An 18,149-nucleotide genomic window follows, 5' to 3' on the forward strand; every position below is an offset into this window, starting at 1 on the left:
GCAATGAGCCTCCGAACGAGCACCCTACCCAGGACCATGCTTCCCCTCCTCCATCCCTCTAACCCCACCCAACAATTTTGGACATTAAGGGGCAACATATCATAGCCAATCCACCTAACCTGCACATCTTTGGACTGAGAGAGGAAACCAGAGCACCCGGTGGAAACCCATGCACATATGGGGAGAACACTCAAACTCTACACAGTCACCCACAGAATTACTCCCGGGTCTCTGGTGCTGTGAGACAGTAGTGCTAACCACTGTGCCACCGTACCACCCATGTTATTATTAAACCTTAAATAAAATTTCAGCTGTTCTAGTTTGCCTACTTGATGTGTGCAGTGTTTGGCAATCATCCTCTTCCTTGCTGCATCTCGGCATGGTGTCATGAATAGATCTTGACTTTCTGATTAGTCATGGGCCACACTAGTTCATTGGAAAATAACAAACCCTTTGAATACAATTGTCATCAGAGCAAATAGTATTTCATAATGTGTATGTTGTGCGATGCTGCAGAAGGAAAAAAAAAACTTTTTTATCCTATGTTCTGAACCTTCTGGAAAGGAAATTCATATCCTTTACCACTCTGTGCCTACAGGGTAGAGACAGAAAGATTTGTGGTATATTTTGGGTAAGTGAATTGTGTTAAGTTATTGCTCAAAACGTTATGATTCTCACCCACTTTATATGATGTTTCATGAGTGCAATATTGCCACACACACATTATCTGTTGCATGCAGCATGATTGCAATCATGGAAGCTTTCGGTTTACAACATGTAAGGTAGTTAATTAACATTTCAAAGTTGCTTCCATGGTTACTGTCTTTATTTGACAATTAAAGAGAAAGCCAATGTTATAGTACTCTAAGAAGCTTTGTTTGCTTGTCACAATTTTATTTCGGGTAACCTACTTTACATTGCCCTTTTGCATTTTGTTTTTCACAAACTCAACTAGATGTATTAGATCTGCTTAAACAGAGACTAGTACTCATCAAATAGTTTAGAAAATACAGTAGTCATTATTCCTATTGAAATTCAGAGTTGTTGTAGAACATGCCATTAAGGCTATTGTTGAGTTGAAATTTGACATGGGCCAATGCTTTGCTGGTTACCACGTAAAATTGTTTGTTGTCTTGATGTCTGCAGATTGATTGGGATTTGAGAATGCAAACTTAACATTTCTGTTTTTCTGCATGCAGGAACAACTGTTAGCATGGTTTACCTGAAATCATAAATATGCAATGTTATTCTGGCTAGTTAAATTTGACCTATCAAGAACTAAAGGACACAGTTCATTGGCATATTGGTTTTGGGACACAAGTTTGAATCCAACTCCGTGATCGAATGAGGTTTCCTTTTTCTGTTGCTTGCAAAGGTCAAGCACAAAACTGGGGCGAGATTCTCCGATCCCCCGCCGGGTCGGAGAATCGCCGGGGGCTGGCGTGAATCCCGCCCCCGCCGGTTGCCGAAGTATCCGGCACCGGAGATTCGGCGGGGGAGGGAATCGCGCCGCGCCGGTTGGCGGGCCCCCCCCCCCCCGCTCGATTCTCCGGCCCGGATGGGCCGAAGTCCCGCCGCTAAAATGCCTGTCCCGCTGGCGTAAACTAAACCACCTACCTTACCGGTGGGACAAGGCGGCGCGGGCGGGCTCCGGGGTCCTGGGGGGGGCGTGGGGCGATCTGGCCCGGGGGGTGCCCCCACGGTGGCCTGGCCCGCGATCGGGGCCCACCGATCCGTGGGCGGGCCTGTGCCGTGGGGGCACTCTTTCCCTTCCGCCTCCGAAACGGTCTCCACCATGGCGGAGGCGAAAGAGACTCCCTCCACTGCGCATGCGCGGGAATGCCGCCAGCGGCCGCTAATGCTCCCGCACATGCGCCGCCCGGAGATGTCATTTCAGCGCCAGCTGGCGGGGCACCAAAGGCCTTTTCCGCCAGCTGGCGGGGCGGAAATTCGTCCGGCGCCGGCCTGGCCCCTTAAGGTTGGGGCTCGGCCCCCAAAGATGCGGAGCATTCCGCACCTTTGGGGCGGCGCGATGCCCGACTGATTTGCGCCGTTTTGGGCGCCAGTCGGCGGACATCGCTCCGTTTCCGGAGAATTTCGCCCCTCAGATTCCTGCTGCATTTCAGGCGACAGCAGAAAATGTCTCACACTTCCTGAAATAGAACTTATAGTGGGGTCAATCACAATAAGTGTTTATTGAAGCACTGCAACAATTTATTCTGAACGAGCAGGAGCCCTGCTAACTTATAAACTGAAAGTAATAAGATCATTTGAAGTAAGAGAATATATGGAGTCAAGTGATCATTATGTTATTATCATTACGGTTGTAAAATTGTTAATTTTTAAGTTTGAAATGAAAGCAGGCAGGTAATAATTATCAATTGGATTTCGGGAAGACAGAGTGTTGAAATCTGTGGAAATAATGGGCGGGATTCTGTGCAAATCGTCGGGGCATGAAAAAACGGCGCAAACCCTGGCGGGAACCACTCCGGCGTCGAGCCGCCCCCAAAGGTGTGGAATCCTCCGCACCTTCGGGGGCTAGGGCGACGCCAGAGTGGTTTGCGCCACACCGGCCGGCGGGAAGGGGCTTGGCACCACGCCAACCGGCGCCGAAGGGCCTCCGCCAGCCGGCGCGAGTTGGCGCATGCGCGGGAGCACCAGCGTCTGCTGGCGTCATCTCTGCGCATGAGCAGGAGGACTTTAGAAATGCTGCCGGTGTCCCGATTCTGGGATTCCCAACCCCATTGCTGGGGTTTCCAATTTTTAATAGGGCCTTTAAAGGGTGCAAGCTAGTTCAGGTGAAAAGCCTGCAATCCTGACTTGGCCAGCCACTTTTCAGGGATAGGCCTTTCTTAGTCCTCTATAGTTTTCATGGAACATGGCCAGATTTTCAAAGAGTTGTGGTTCAGGGTATCTCAGAGATGTTGTGAACCATAGTCTGCATGAGGGCACTTTTTAATGGTAAATTCAAAAGGCGCTCCTCATGCTCTCTACACCAAGGTATGCCTCCCAAACAGCCCCATGGCCCCTCATGGGAAGCTACAGAATTTGCATGCCGATTCATTCACTAAACACTGTATGGAAGCAATGGACTCTTCGACAGTAGGATGTATAAAAAAAAGGGTTTAAAAAAAGTTATTTATCAACAACTTTCCACTGTCTTAATAGAAAACTCCCTTTTACTATAATCCAATAAATGTGTCAAACAGACCCTTTGCAATAGCAATAACTGAAACTGCAGGCATGTGAGACCTCTTAACCTTGCATAAATAAACATTGTAAAATTGACAGCATAGATCATGTTTTCTCTGCGGCTCAGGTATTTTAATGCTCTAATGGATGACTGGGCTCTCAACCATGAATACATCGTTAGGATTATTCAAAATGACGTATACAGTGAATGGGCATGTTAGAAGTGCCATAATGGGTCATGAGGGCCATAGGGATTGTTTGGGGGTCGTGCCTCGGCATGGTGACATGAGGTATCATCGAGGGTGGGTAGAGATCATATGTTGTCATGGGAAATAGGTGGGGGGGGGGCACATAGGCATACCTCAGCATCAGGGCATGAGGGACCAGAGATGGTAGGGAGAGGGCATACCGTGGCATGTGCACATGAGCCATAGATGGTGGGTGATATACCCTGGCATAAGGGGCTATAGGAGTGGATGGGTGCACGAGGTGGCATGTATGGAGCATGGGGCATGTCTGGCAGGTGAGCGGTTGACTGGCTGTAAGTGTCGGAGGGTCTGTCTGTTTTCATTATTAATGGGATGAAGTTCCACAGCCCACCGTGGCACCCTGCAGTCCCCTGGTTGTCTCCGAACTTTGCACTTGGATCTCTAGGTCATATAATTTACCCAATTGTGTAATTGAAATGAATGAAAATGAAAATCGCTTATTGTCACAAGTAGGCTTCAAATGAAGTTACTGTGAAAAGCCCCTAGTCGCCACATTCCAGCGCCTGTTCGGGGAGGCTGTTACGGGAATCGAACCGTGCTGCTGGCCTGCCTCGGTCTGCTTTCAAAGCCAGCGATTTAGTCCTGTGCTAAACAGCCCCAGTATCCCTTAAAACATTTTTGCTGGTGTCCCATTCTCCTTCCTCTATTAACGTCAACTCATTTAATAATCAGCTGCCCATATTCCTGCCTATCATTGAGTCTCATTCAACAGTCACTAATCTTTGTAGATCAACACTGAATTCCAATTTCAGCAAGGCCTACTCCACTGCATGCATCTGACTTGCTCCTCTCACACCCTCATTCCTCCAATTAAGATCTCCCATGCATCCTACACTCTTTTAAACTTGAGGTAGGAGCTGCCACTTTCCACTCTTTGGAGCTCACTCCCCAAATCTTTTGTTCCAAGTGCACTTCTAAATAATTTAGTGGGCTCATTTGCCGTGGGTGCAAATCCCCATTACAAGATTTGCGTCAGCGCAATTTCAGAACATGATCTTCCCAGGTTGGCAATGCCAGGGGTGGGCCCTCTGGGGAGCCCTATTGGGTGGTGTTCCCCTTCTGTGTAGTGGGGGAGGGGGGGGGGGGAATGGGAGACCCGATGGTTGATAGCGGTGGGGTGGGGAATGCATGTATTGGTGTGAGGGGAGCCGGAGACTGGTTGGGGGGGGTGCCAGTGAAGAGTGGGGCAGGGGTTGGTGCCAGTGAGGGGGAGGGGGTGTCATTATTGGGGAGGGGTGCAGGGCTGTGTCTGGCCACTCTAATGCCTAATGCTTGTGTGGTGTTGGGGGTGGGTGGCGGCGGTGTCTATTTACCCTAATGCTTGTGTGGTGTTGGGGGTTGCTCTTCTGCGTGAGAGGGTTGGGGGTGCTCTTCTTGACTGCCAGGGGCTCCAGATGTCTAGTGGCGGGGGGGCGGGGGGGGGGGGGGGGGGGGGGCTTTAATTTAACTTTAATATCGGGATAGCCTTTAAAAATGACTAACCTCGGAATCCAGGCTTTGCTGGTGTGTTTAGGGCCTGCCACACACCCAGCCGGCTGTAATCCTCGCCAACACTTTGAAATTGCAGAGTGATGATTATTCAGGTGAGAAAAGGCATCTGTGAAGCCAACGAGTTCCACACAGCTTTTCTTGCCTGATCCAGCACTGTGCAATTTTGGGAAAATTCCACCTATTCTTTTTGATCAAGCTTTTGGTCACCCATCCTCTCTCTTCATTTGTATCTGGTCTCGTTTTATTTTTAGAGGCACTTCGCAATGGGGTTAATTTTTGTTTGCTGAGGTGCTGGTGTTGGGGGAATCCAATAGTCTGCTGGAAACCCAGAAGTCCATGTTCCCTACCAGCTGTGGAGTCTTAACGCAAAAATCTGAGACTATTGGCGTTGCACATTTCCCACTGTAAGTCAGCCTGATTGATAAGCTTGGTTTCCAGTTCTGATGGTAGCACTCCAGAGGTTTCCACTGGACCAAGAATTCGGAGGGCAGTGGTGGTGGGGCGGTCCGATTCAGTCTGTTCTCCAGAGTGGAGCAGGGGAAGGTGGTATGGGGTGGGGGAGGACTAATCCTAGAGGATACGAGGTTTGTATGGGGATGGTCAGGGAAGTTTGGGGATCAGGGGAAGCATTCATGCTGTGAAGGCTCTTTGAGGCTGTTGTCTTGCTGCTGTTTTGTTTACTGAAGTGGAAAAACCAACCAACCACAGTTAAAATGCAAAACAAAGCAAAACAAAGCATATCTAATATGAGACTTGCCGCCTCATTAACACATTTAAAGTGTTGAACAGTGTCCTGGGAGCAGATTGGCTGCCCGCTGCTTGTAAAACTCAAAAGTTGGGTTTGAACCAGCTTCCCAATGTGCTTGAAATTTTTGCTCTTTTTAACTCCTCAACAGCAGAAAATCCCACCCACTCGCCCATGTTAAAATTCTCCCCTGTGTTTCTCTGTAAATTTATAATTGATTTTGTAATAAATGCTGTGCAAATACAATCTAATTAAATACAATATATCTGTTTCACTCGCTCGCTTAATATCAGTTGATGTTGGGTCCTCAGCTTGTTCTGAATTAAACACAATGGAGGCATTGAAATGACAGAGCAGAAAAGTCTGGTGCCTCAAGTAAACATTGATTCAAATCATGAGATTGTTATTGCAGGACATTAAATACTATAACAATGGATCAGGAAATAATATCCATTTATAAGTTAAACATTCTTTTGATTCTATGTACATGAGTTTACTTTTATTTGGCACTGAATTGGCTCATTTGTCTGCATGAAGTTTTGTTTATTATTTAATACAACCTTTAACTTGACTTTTTAATGGATATTTGGTCATGTACTGTTGGAGAAAATTATTTTGATTTTCTTTGCTTTTCATTAGCATTGTGTCTGGACATTGAAACTGGAAGTAGCTAACAAGTACTTAAACTAAATGATTTCCTGCTATATGAAAGCGTATTTTCTTGTTTTCTGTGAACCTGAAACAAGTGTAGTTTTTGACTTTGTATTTCATTTGCAGAACTAACCCTGAAAATCAGGTGGTGAAATCAGGATTTACCAGCAGAAAGATAATTATTTTACAAAATGATGATCCAGGTGGAGTATTTGAATTCTCCCCACAAACAAAAGGACCGTATTTTGTAAATGTAAGTCTGGATGAATGGTGTTCAAAACAAATTTTTAAACTTATTTTTGTAGAAAACTGCGAGCTGAGTACAGCTTTACTTGATTATCATGAATTAAGTATCTTTATGTCCTGGGGATATTGATGGTTTGTTGGGTTTCCTGGCTGTAAAATAATGCATTTGCCTAAAGTATGACCTGGTAAGCTTCATTTTATCACCAAATAGCGAAGAGTCTCTAAACAAAATCCAATTCTATTCTGCAGAATAGTTGGAATTGGAAACAAATGTTTGGATTTGGATTTTGTTTATTGTCACGTGTACCAAGGTACAGTGAAAAGTATTTTTCAGCGAGCAGCTTAACAGATCGTTAAGTACATGAAAAGAAAAGGAAATAAAAGAAAATACATAACAGGGCAACACAAGGTACACAAAATGTAACTACATAAACACCGGCATCGGGTGAAGCATACAGGGGTGTCGTGTTAATGAGGTCAGTCCATAAGAAGGTCATTTAAGAGTCTGGTAACACCGGGGAAGAAGCTGTTTTTAAGTCTGTTCGTGCTTGTTCTCAGACCTTTATATCTCCTGCCCGATGGAAGAAGTTGGAAGAGTGAGTAAGCCGGGTGGGAGGGGTCTTTGATTATGAATGATCATGATTATGTATGATCAAGCTAGCTTAGTACCGAATATAACTTGTTTTTAAACCTATATTAATGTTTGATAATTTATAGATATAGGGAATTCTTGCCTACTTCCTTAGTTTCTCTTCACTTATTTGCTGCAGGACGAACTTGTTGCTCGGTTGTAGTGCCATTGGTGTGTTTTGTTATATTAATCCAATGACTGTTATCCTTGTGTCAACCTCCACAATAAATGATAGAATGAAATTTGACCACAAACCAACAGAACCAAGCCGTTTTCTATCCTCATGATCACCACACATGCACATTCTCACTATTCATTGTATATAGCACATCAGAGAGGCAATCCTGACTCGCTTCCTTCTGTATAGTCAATTGGAAGGATACTACTACCACGCAACTGAAATAAGCTAATGATTGAGCCCGAAGATAAAATTTTATCTTCAGTTCACCTAGGGCAAAGCTTTACTCATCAAGGTTGCAGATCGAAAATTTGGTGTTATGGTTCTGTATGATTTTCTGTTCATTTAGGTCCTCTCTCTCTGGCAGCCTTCTGTCTCAGGAGATGATGGTTTACCCCTTGATGGTCAACTCTGTGTTAAATAACACCTGGCTCAGGCATTATAGTCTTTGTCCCAATATCCTGTCTGGGAGGTTGGCTGGAGTCACCCGGGAGGATTTTGCAGGGGGGTGGGGTGGGAACCAGGTGTAATAACTAAAGGGGAAATAGAGAACAAAAATAAGAGAACAACATCACTCTGTCTGCTCAAACGCAGTGGTTTGAAGTGTATTTGTTTCAACACCAGAAGTATAGCGGGTAAGGTAGATGAACTTCGAGCACCTATTAGTACTTGGAATTATGATGTTCTGACTATTTCAGAAACATGGTTGAAGGAAGGGCAGGATTGCAGCTGAACATTGGAGGATATAGATGCTTCAGGAGAGATAGAGGGGGATGTAAAAGGGATGTGGGAGTAGCATTACTGGTTAAGGAGAATATTATAGCCAGACTCCAGGAGGACACTTTGGAGGGCTCATAAAATGAGGCAATCTGGGTAGAGCTCAGGAACAGGAAGGGGGCAATCACAAAGTTGGGCGTTTATTACAGGTCTCCCAACTGTCAGCGAGAGATAGAGGAGTAGATAGGTAGAGAGATGTTGGATAGGTGCAAAAGTAACAGGGTTGTTGTGGTAGGGGATTTTAATTTTCCCTATATTGATTGGGACTCACTTAGTGCTGGGGCTTGGATGGAGCAGAGTTTGCAAGGTGTATCCAGGAAGGTTTCTTGATGCAATATGTAGAAAGTCCAACGAGGGAAGGGGCAGTACTGGATCTGATATTGGGGAATGAGCCTGGACAGGTGGTTGTGGTTCCACACTGACCTCCTCAGAAGACAATCACGGGACACAACCCACAGAGTACCCTTCGTCGTCCAGTACTTCCCCGGAACGGAGAAACTATGACATCTTTGCAGCCTTCAACACGTCATCGATGAAGACGAACATCTTGCCAAGGCCACCCCCACACCCCCGCTACTTGCTTTCAAACAACCACGCAACCTCAAACAGACCATTGTTTGCAGCAAACTACCCAGCCTGCAGGAGAACAGCGACCACGACATCACATAACCATGCCATGGCAACCTCTGCAAGACGTGCCACATCATCGACATGGGCACCACCATTACAAGTGAGAACACCAACCACCAGGTGGTACATATTCGTGCGACTCGGCCAAAGTTGTCTACCTCATACGCTGCAGGAAAGGATGTCCTGAGCCGTGGTACATTGGTGAGACCATGCAGATGCTGCGACAACAGATGAACAGACATCGGGTGGTAATCGCCAGGTAGGAATGTTCCCTTCCAGTCGGGGAACACTTCAGCAGTCAAGGGCATTTAGCCTCTGATCTTTGGGTAAGCATTCTCCAAGACATCCTTCAGGACACGCGACAACACAAAATTGTCAAGCAGAAACTGATAGCCAAGTTCCACACACATGAGTACGACCTCAACTGGGACCTTGGATTCAATGCCGCATTGCATTCACCCCCCACCATCTGGTCTGGGCTTGCAAAATCCTACCAACTGTCCTGTCTTGAGACAATTCACATCTCTTTAACCTGTGATTAACCCCTTCTCCAGTCGCTCCGTCTGGACCTGTAAAGACTTAATTACCTGCAAAGACTCGCATTCAAAATATCGTCTTACATCATTGACTTTGTCTATATATGTGTTTCTGGAACCCACCTCTTCATTCACCTGAGGAAGGAGCTGCACTCAGAAAGCTAGTGATTCGAAAAGGAGATTTGATAGAGATGTTCAAAATCATGAGGGGACTGGAGAGGGTAGATAGGGAGAGACTGTTCTCCCTTAAAACGATCAAGGGGGCACAGATTTAAAGTGATTTGCAAATGAAGCAAGTTTAATGTGGGAGAAAACTTTTCACACAACGAGTAGTCCAGAATGAACTACATGGAAGTTTGATGGACGCAGGTTCAATTGAGCTGTTCAAGAAGTCATTAGATGATTATTTGAATTGAAGCAATGGGCAGGAGTATGGGGAAAAGGCAATGGAATGGCATTAAGTCATGATGCTCGTTTGGAGAGCTGGTGCAGACACGATGGGCCAAATGGCCTCATCCTGCATCATAACAATTCTGTGATTCTTGCAATCACTGTGGTTAACCTTGTTCTTGTACAGGGTCATAATATTTGCATCAGGCATATCTTGAGATGTTGCCCCCTTCCTCCAGCAGAGACAGGGAAAGTTTGTGCAGAGACAGCAGGAATGCCACTTTCTATGCTTGATGAGTTCAGATGGTGTACCATCAGCAACTGGAGCTTTGTCAATGGCAAGTAAGTCAGTAGCTTTGTTAAGTCGCTCCACTCTACGTTTTATATTCAGTCTTAACAGTCAGACTCTGCCTGGTGTATATACCTTCCTCTGTGACTGTGTTTTCCCTAGGTACTGTTCCACTCCTCTCTCCAACTGTTTATTGCAGTATGATGATCTCCACTGCCTCTGATTTCAATATTAGGCGGCACGGTAGCAGAGTGGTTAGCACTGTTGCTTCACAGCGCCAGGATCGCAGGTACGATTCCCACGTGGGTCACTGTCTGTGCGGAGTGTGCACGTTTTCCCCGTGTCTGCGTTGGTTTCCTCCGGGTCCTCCAGTTTCATCCCCCAATTCCCGAAAGACGTGCTTGTTAGGTGAATTGGATATTCTGAATTCTCCCTCTGTGTGCCGAACAGGCGCCTGAGTGTGGTGACTGGGGGATTTTCACAGTAACTCCATTGCAATGTTAATGTAAGCCTACTTGTGACAATCATAAAGATTATTAATTGGGCTGTTTTCTTTGATGATGGACCTGGTTCCTTTTTTATCTACTCATATATGTCGCCATAGTTCAGTGTTTCAAAAGGACAATTGGTTATTCTGGCAAAATTGTAACCAGTAGTCATTGGTGCAGCACCTCATCGACTCTTGGACTTCATTTCAAGCAGCTCTTAGTGGATTCAGAGTTTTCTGTCTCTGATTTTTCTTGGAATTAATGAGAGTGGGCCACTTGGGCTTCAATGACAGGTTCTGTCACAGGAATCTTAACCTCAAACTGATCAGCATTTTTACACTCTTGCATCCAAAATGTTTAGAGTGCGGCATTGTAGATTGTGAGGTGAAGTGATGTTCCATTTCACTCTCTGAGAGCGCCTGCTCAGTTGATGCAAGGAACTGTTGGTTCTTATCTAGGTAAGTTCTTATCTAGTTAAGCAGTATGACTACATTATTCAAGGATTGTATCCTAATCCTGGGAGTGATCTGTATCACAGTCAGCGCTATGGTAGTTGCTTGTGTTGAGAATGCTATTCAAAGAGTCACATCAGGTATTGATCAGATCCTGATGGCGCCAGTGCCCTGACCTTGTAAAAATTGTTACTCATCGTAGCGTCAAAACTCAAGTCGTACGCTTATTTTCATTTATTTCCCTTACCTTGCTTTCCGAGGCAGGAGGCATATGATCCACACCCACTCCAGTAGGGAGGGATGTTCTGTCTTGGGAATTTTGCTGTGAGCAAGATCAAGCTCCATCAGAACAGGGGCTGGAGTCTCTATCTGTTAACAGCAATTGGATTCTCCAGTCCCGCTGAAGTGAATGTAGGTTTGGCTGAGTGCCAAATTCTCCGTGCTCGCTAGCAGCAATAGTGGGGTGGCCTCACAATGGAGAATCCTAGCCCTGGTCTTTTGCCTCTGTAATGGTACACCGAATTAGAGCGCAGTCATTCATGATTTTAACTGGTCCTGTTTGAGTTGAGAGGCAAAGAGTACTTCTGAACTATTTGTGGAGTTCTATCATTGGGAGAAGTGGGTTCTTTACAGTGAATCCTACACCTTGCTCATGTCTTTCCTCTGAACTCTTTCCCCTGCCTGATGTTTTTCTTTCAATGCCTTGATGAGCCTTGCTACTTGTAGGGAAGCAATGTCAATGTTCAGCCTGCCAAGTTCCAGCTATCTTTTGCGCATTATCAACAGCAGCAAGTTGTTTTTCAATCACATGCACATGGTCCATACATTTTAACTTGCAATTGAAGTGTTAGCATCTTCTTTATTCATATTTATTTTGTTTATTTCTTTCTCTGGTGCAATGGATTTGGTGCACTTGTTGGGCACCAATTGAAGTAGATGGACTGTGGCACATTCACACTTAACTCATTCGGAGCTGCCTGACCTGAGGTTGCAGGGAGCACCTTCTGTGTGCTCCTCCAAAGAATTCGCCTGCGATTGTGAAGTACTCCATTTCTGTTCATCACCACATGTTGAGGGACTACAGAGAACTTGCCGATGGAGAGGGTTTGCCCTGATAGGGAGAGGCTTACACATTTGGCTGTTTTTGCAGTTTTGTTACAAAGCTTCTTGCAGTCAGTGTATTTAGATCACTAAAGATGACAGTTCACCTTCCTGTATCCTCTTGGCTGGCATATCCCAACTTTTCATTGGATAAGCTCTCTCAGATTTTGGTAGCCCAAGACAGATATTGGTTTAACAGTACAGAACATCATTATTAAAAATGCATGCATATATACTCTTTTAAATAGAAAAATGATCAAATCGAATGAAAAAATTGAAGAGGGGTGACGTGCATGTATCATATATAAGCCTTTCAACTATTGTTGTCATGTGCATGGAAGAAACTTGTCATTTGCAAGAACCTCACTGATCAAGAACAGTCTGGGAATCTGTACTATGTTTTATCAAGATTGGAAGCTTAAGTTAGGGCATCCATGTATGAGGTTATGGCAAAAATTGAAACACTGTTGAAGTTTTAATTTGGTATTGCCTTATTTGGTACTGTTGTGGTCCTTAACCAGTTTCATTCACTGGACTGAAATGTCTCCGTTCATCTTGATGCCAATGATTTATTGGTTGATTGCCAGAGTTTGCTTGATTGAGAAGTCAAACTAGTTACTTCCAATTCAAGCATGCTTCATCACTTGATCAAATAAGTGAGTAATTTAGTATTTTTTGTAACTGAACCAATAGTTCTTTAAATTCTGCATGATTTCAGTTATAGTTTCAAAGCAATCTACCAGCCTTGCTCTTTTCCAATCTGAAGAAATCTAGTTTCTGAAGATTATTCATAATCTTTGAGACAGTTCTGTTTAAAATTTTAGAATCCCACAAACTGGTCAGATAACTCTATACTTAGTATGAGTACTGAAAACTATCTGTTCACAACAATTAATTAAAATTTAACCTTGTACAGAACTTGCAAATTTATATTAAAACAGAAAATGTCGAAACTTCTTACTAGGTCAGGCTGTACCCGTGGAGAGAAAACAGGGTTAATGTTTCAGATTGATGGTGACCAGAAATTGTATCTGTTTCTTGTCATGATATTTAGATCAGCATATCATGGTGCAATCAAACACTCACTGATGGACATGCAGTAGGACCAACCAACACACACACAACATCGCAGCCAGTCACCAGTGAGAGCACACACACTATAAAAACAGGGGACACGACAGTTCCCGCTCATTCCAGCAGCAGCCAGCTCAGAGCACCGAGCTCAGAGCCTGCCACTCAGACATTCACCATGTGCTGAGTGCCTCACCCAGATAGTGATAGGACAGGGTCCACAGATTAGCTGGTTATGCACGTACCCAAGTTAGCAGTGTGCTGTTACAGTTAAGTAATTAATAAAATTGAGTTACACCATCTCCAGCCGTGTTGGATCGTTTGTACATCAGAACACCCAACACGACATGATACCAGAAGTGGATGCAAACCAGGGCCGGTGAGACCTACCTGCAATGTATCAGCAATCCGCCGTCCTGCACCATGGAGAACATCAACCCGTCGCCGCCGCTCCGAATCGCTGGCAATCTCGGGGTGAATTGGAAGATTTTTAAACAGCACTTCCAGCTCTTCCTTGAGGCCACAGACAGGGAGAATGCATCGGACACCAGGAAGATTGCCCTTCATCTCTCCACGGCGGGGCAACACGCCATCCACATCTTTAACTCCTTTACATTTGCGGACAGCGAGGACAAAACCAAATACAAGACGGTGCTCCTGAAGTTCGACAAACACTTCAGCATTGAAGTAAACGAGAGCTTCGAGAGGTACCTGTTCCAGCAGCGCCTGCAAGGTAAGGACGAACCTTTCCAGTCTTACTTAACACACCTCCGCATCCTCGATCAGTCCTGCGGCTATGGGACCACCTCTGACTCCATGATACGCGACCAGATAGTTTTCTGAGTCATGTCGGACACCCTGCGCCAGCAGCTCCTTCGGGTCAAAGAACTCACCCTGGCGACTGCCATGGAGATCTGCGTCCTGCATGAGAACGCCACCAACCGGTACTCATACATCCAGGCGACCGAAACGGCGTGGCATGGGCCCCACGAGGTGGAGCAGGTCCAGACGATCGAGTACCTCCAGGGCTGCGGCCTGGAGGAGGCTGGCCATTTTGCGCGCTTTCCGAGGCCTCCCGTGCTTGTGCACGCCAAAAGAGGGGACGCTGATGCAGAGGAACGCGGTGCGCACTACGCAAGACCGCACTGCGCATGCGCGGCGGCGCAACGAACGCACTGACGTCACGACATGCAGCAACTGTGGCTCCGCCCATTTAAAGCAGAAATGTCCTGCCAAAGCGCGCCAGTGCCTATGCTGTGGCAGGTTGGGCCACTATGCTGCCTGCTGTTGAGCAGCTCACCCTGCCAACTCGTACCCGTTTAACCAGCCTCGCAGAAACGTTCGGGCAATTCAACCCACGTTCACCGAATCCGATCCCAACATCACACAGACCAGTGACACTGAGGACAGGGAGCCCTGCCGCATTGCTGTCATCAACAAGAACAAGCTGTCCCCGAGTCGAATGCACCAGCCGCTGTCAGTGCACAGCATTGATCTGGACGACGAGTGGTGTGCCACCCTGACGGTCAACCCGTCGCCCACCTGAGAGACTTAATTTATGAACCTTTTCATATTGGACTCACTGACTTGTTCTGGCATACTGTTCCAAACTTTTTGCCATACTGTTTAAGATTTTGTTATTGTTTGTTAATAACATTGGTTTCGTTCTTGGTGTAACATAGTTAGTTTCTGCACCTGGCACCTTCCTGTGTATATAGTATAGCCACATGTACATATTGTTGTAAATATTGCACACACATTAGATGCATTCACCACACTTCTTTATTTATTGTCATGTCGGCACATATTCTTTGCGAAAAGGAGGGATGTCATGATATTTAGATCAGCATATCATGGTGCAATCAAACACTCACTGATGCACATGCAGTAGGACCAACCAACACACACACAACATCGCAGCCAATCACCAGTGAGAGCACACGCACTATAAAAACAGGGGACACTACAGTTCCCGCTCATTCCAGCAGCAGCCAGCTCAGAGCACCGAGCTCAGAGCCTGCCACTCAGACATTCACCATGTGCTGAGTGCCTCACCCAGATAGTGATAGGACAGGGTCCACAGATTAGCTGGTAATGCACGTACCCAAGTTAGCAGTGTGCTGTTACAGTTAAGTAGTTAATAAAATTGAGTTACACCATCTCCAGCTGTGTTGGATCGTTTGTACATCAGAACACCCAACACGACATTTCTCTCTCTCCAGATGCTGCCATATCTGCTAACTATTTCCAGCATTTTCTGTTTTATCTCAGATTTCCAGCACCTGCTGTATTTTGCTTTTGCATATTCATATTTTCTGATGTAAGGAGGAGCTGGTAAAGTCACTACTCAAATTTTACCAGTTAATTATTGTTTATATTCACTTGTTCATTTTCTATTCAATGGCGTAATTTCCTCTCCAGACAGTTGTTGATTGGAAAAGAATATTGAGCGGGGTGTCTCGTTGATCCTCTATTGCCAGCTTTCCGCCATTGCTAGAAATTAAAGTTGCCTGATTAAGTTTGTGTGCCAGTTAAAGAAGAAAATAAGACCATTATTTAAAATGAGGAAGCTCGCAATGAGCTGTCAGATAGAATTGGTAACTAAAGCAATCTTAAATAAGGGTGTTTTGTGGTTTGCCGTATACCAGCAAATTGGCTCAGATATCCAAGCAAGTGAAGACAATGGAGAGGGCATAGAGAACTGTAGATTATGTATCAGAATTGTCTGAAATTTGGAAGTGAAAGATAGCTAGAATACAAAGAAGAAAATAAAAATGTCACAGCGGTATAAAAAAATATATAAATGGAACAAGTTATTCTGTTTTTTTCATCACGACTTTAGAGCAGGGTGTTTGGCGGGGGGGTTGGGGGGATGAATGTTTAGGTAGATGTTGATCAATATGTTCAGCTTTGCACTGAGGTTGATTATTATGTGTGTAATTCAGTGGCACTCCACATTATAATTTCTATTGTTTGTTGCAAAAATTGATTTTCTTCAGATGAGTTTTTCTCATTTGACGTGAATACACTAAAAATATTTTCTTTCTTAGGAAGGTGTTGCCTTTGAACTAAAGATTATCCGATACCGTGGGGCACTTCTGAAGCAATTCTTGCGCTATGTTGTGGAGCCAAAGAAAACTTTTGAGTTTTATGGGAATACAGGAGTTTTGGAATTTGATCCTGGTGAAAGAGAGATAGCAATAACATTGCTCGCGAGGCAAGATGATGTACCAGAGGTAAGGCTTTGGGGACTGTGGATTCATAATTCCAGAGTGTAAAAAACTTTGGAATGTTTTGATTAAAATTAATAATTGTCGAAGTAAGCCTTGATGCTGGGTATTGTGCTGTGCAGTGAACAGCTTCCTTGAAATCAAGCATTCCTTAACTGCATTGTGCACTGAGCAATTTTGACGTAGAAAGACTGGTTGTTCTGGTGCGTAAGACGTTTATAGAATGACTAAATCTTCTGGGTAGCCTTGCTCTTGCAGTACTTGAAAAAGCAGCAGACCGTGCTACATTTTTAACATAAATGCTAAGAGATGGGTAGCTGATTTTTGTGGAATGTATGCCATTATTTTGTTCCACTTTCCTGCAAGCAGGAAAACTATGGTTTCTGTTGCAGCCAGAAAATTTTCTTGAAACTGCCTACAGCATTTATTTAACCCAGCCTGTCACATTCCCCAACAGTTTTAAACCATTTCACCATTCTCTTATGACAAATCTATAAAGACTCCAGAGTTCCATTTCAAATTTATAATCTATGTTACTTAATCAACAACAACTGGCTGGTCATGGAATTGCCAAAGTCCCTGCAGCTCAACAACATTATATTCGTAAACAGTCGATGCTGTGTGTAATCGGATATGCTACCACTTTTTAAGGGTGTTGATTGACTCCTGTAACTGCATGTTTTATTTCATATTTTAACCCCGAGGGAGAAAGCATTTCTTCCTCTTGCTTGAGACTTCATAATCTTGTACTCTCCATAGAATCCCCACAGTACAGAACGAGGCCACTCAGTCCATCGAGTCTGCACCGACCCTTTGAAGGAGTACCAAAAGAGAAAATGCTGGAATTTCTGCAGGAAAGTGCTGAGATTTTCCAGCATATTCTCTTTTGGTTTCAGATTCCAGCATCCGCAGTAATTTCCTTTTATCCTTTGAAGGAGTACCCCACCTAGGCCCACCCTCTCAATCCCACCTAACCTGCACATCTTTGGACACTAAGGTGCAATTTAGCATCGCCAATCCACCTACCTGCACATCATTGGACTGTGAGAGGAAACTGGAGCACCCGGAGGAAACGCATACAGATATGGGAGAGCATGCAAATTCCACAGAGACGGTCACCCACGTCTGGAATCGAACCCAGGCCTGTAGCGCTGAGAGGCAGCAGTGCTAACCACTGTGCCACCATGCTGTCCTCCTTTTGTAATATTCCATGTTCTACCCTTCAGAAACTTGGTTATCCAAAGTCCTCTTTACCCATCACCCTTCTACTCACTGACCACAAATTTAAATCTCACCCTGTTTTTCAAATCCCTCCAAGACAGTGGGCGGGATTCTTCGACCCCCCGCCGGGTCGGAGAATCGCCGCTGGCGTGAATCCCGCCCCCGCCGGTTGCCGAATTCTCCGGCACCGGATATTTGGCGGGGGTGGGAATCGTGCCGCGCCGGTTGGCGCCCCCCCCCCCCCCCCCCCCCCCCCCGGCGATTCTCCGGCCAGCACCTTTGGGGCGGCGCGATGCCGGACTGATTCGCGCCGTTTTTGGCGCCGGTCGGCGGACATCGCGCCGATTGTGGAGAATCCCGCCCCTTATTTCTGTCAGCTCCTCCTACAATGCTCCTCCATTTCTGGCTTGTTGATTTTAAATATTTAATTGGTAGCTGTCAAGGTCCCAAATTCTGGAATTCCCTCTCTAAACGTCTCAGTCTCTCTTTCTCATTTAAAGTCTCATCTTAAAATCCACTTCTTTGAGGAAGATTGGTCATAATAGCTCCCTATGTAACTCA

The 18,149-nt window shown here is 45.3% G+C and overlaps 1 protein-coding gene across 1 annotated transcript in view; it reads left to right on the forward strand.

Annotated features, from left to right (window-relative positions):
* Window positions 1-18,149, forward strand: part of adgrv1 (adhesion G protein-coupled receptor V1) — a 981,490-nt gene that overhangs the window by 120,676 nt on the left and 842,665 nt on the right. Inside the window, exons 12-13 of the mRNA XM_072516264.1 lie at window positions 6,475-6,601; window positions 16,188-16,373. Coding sequence (XP_072372365.1) covers window positions 6,475-6,601; window positions 16,188-16,373 — 313 coding nt within the window. The remainder of the gene's footprint in view (window positions 1-6,474; window positions 6,602-16,187; window positions 16,374-18,149) is intronic.

Source organism: Scyliorhinus torazame, chromosome 9 (assembly GCF_047496885.1).
Source record: "Scyliorhinus torazame isolate Kashiwa2021f chromosome 9, sScyTor2.1, whole genome shotgun sequence".
NCBI classification, from domain to species: Eukaryota; Metazoa; Chordata; class Chondrichthyes; order Carcharhiniformes; family Scyliorhinidae; genus Scyliorhinus; species Scyliorhinus torazame.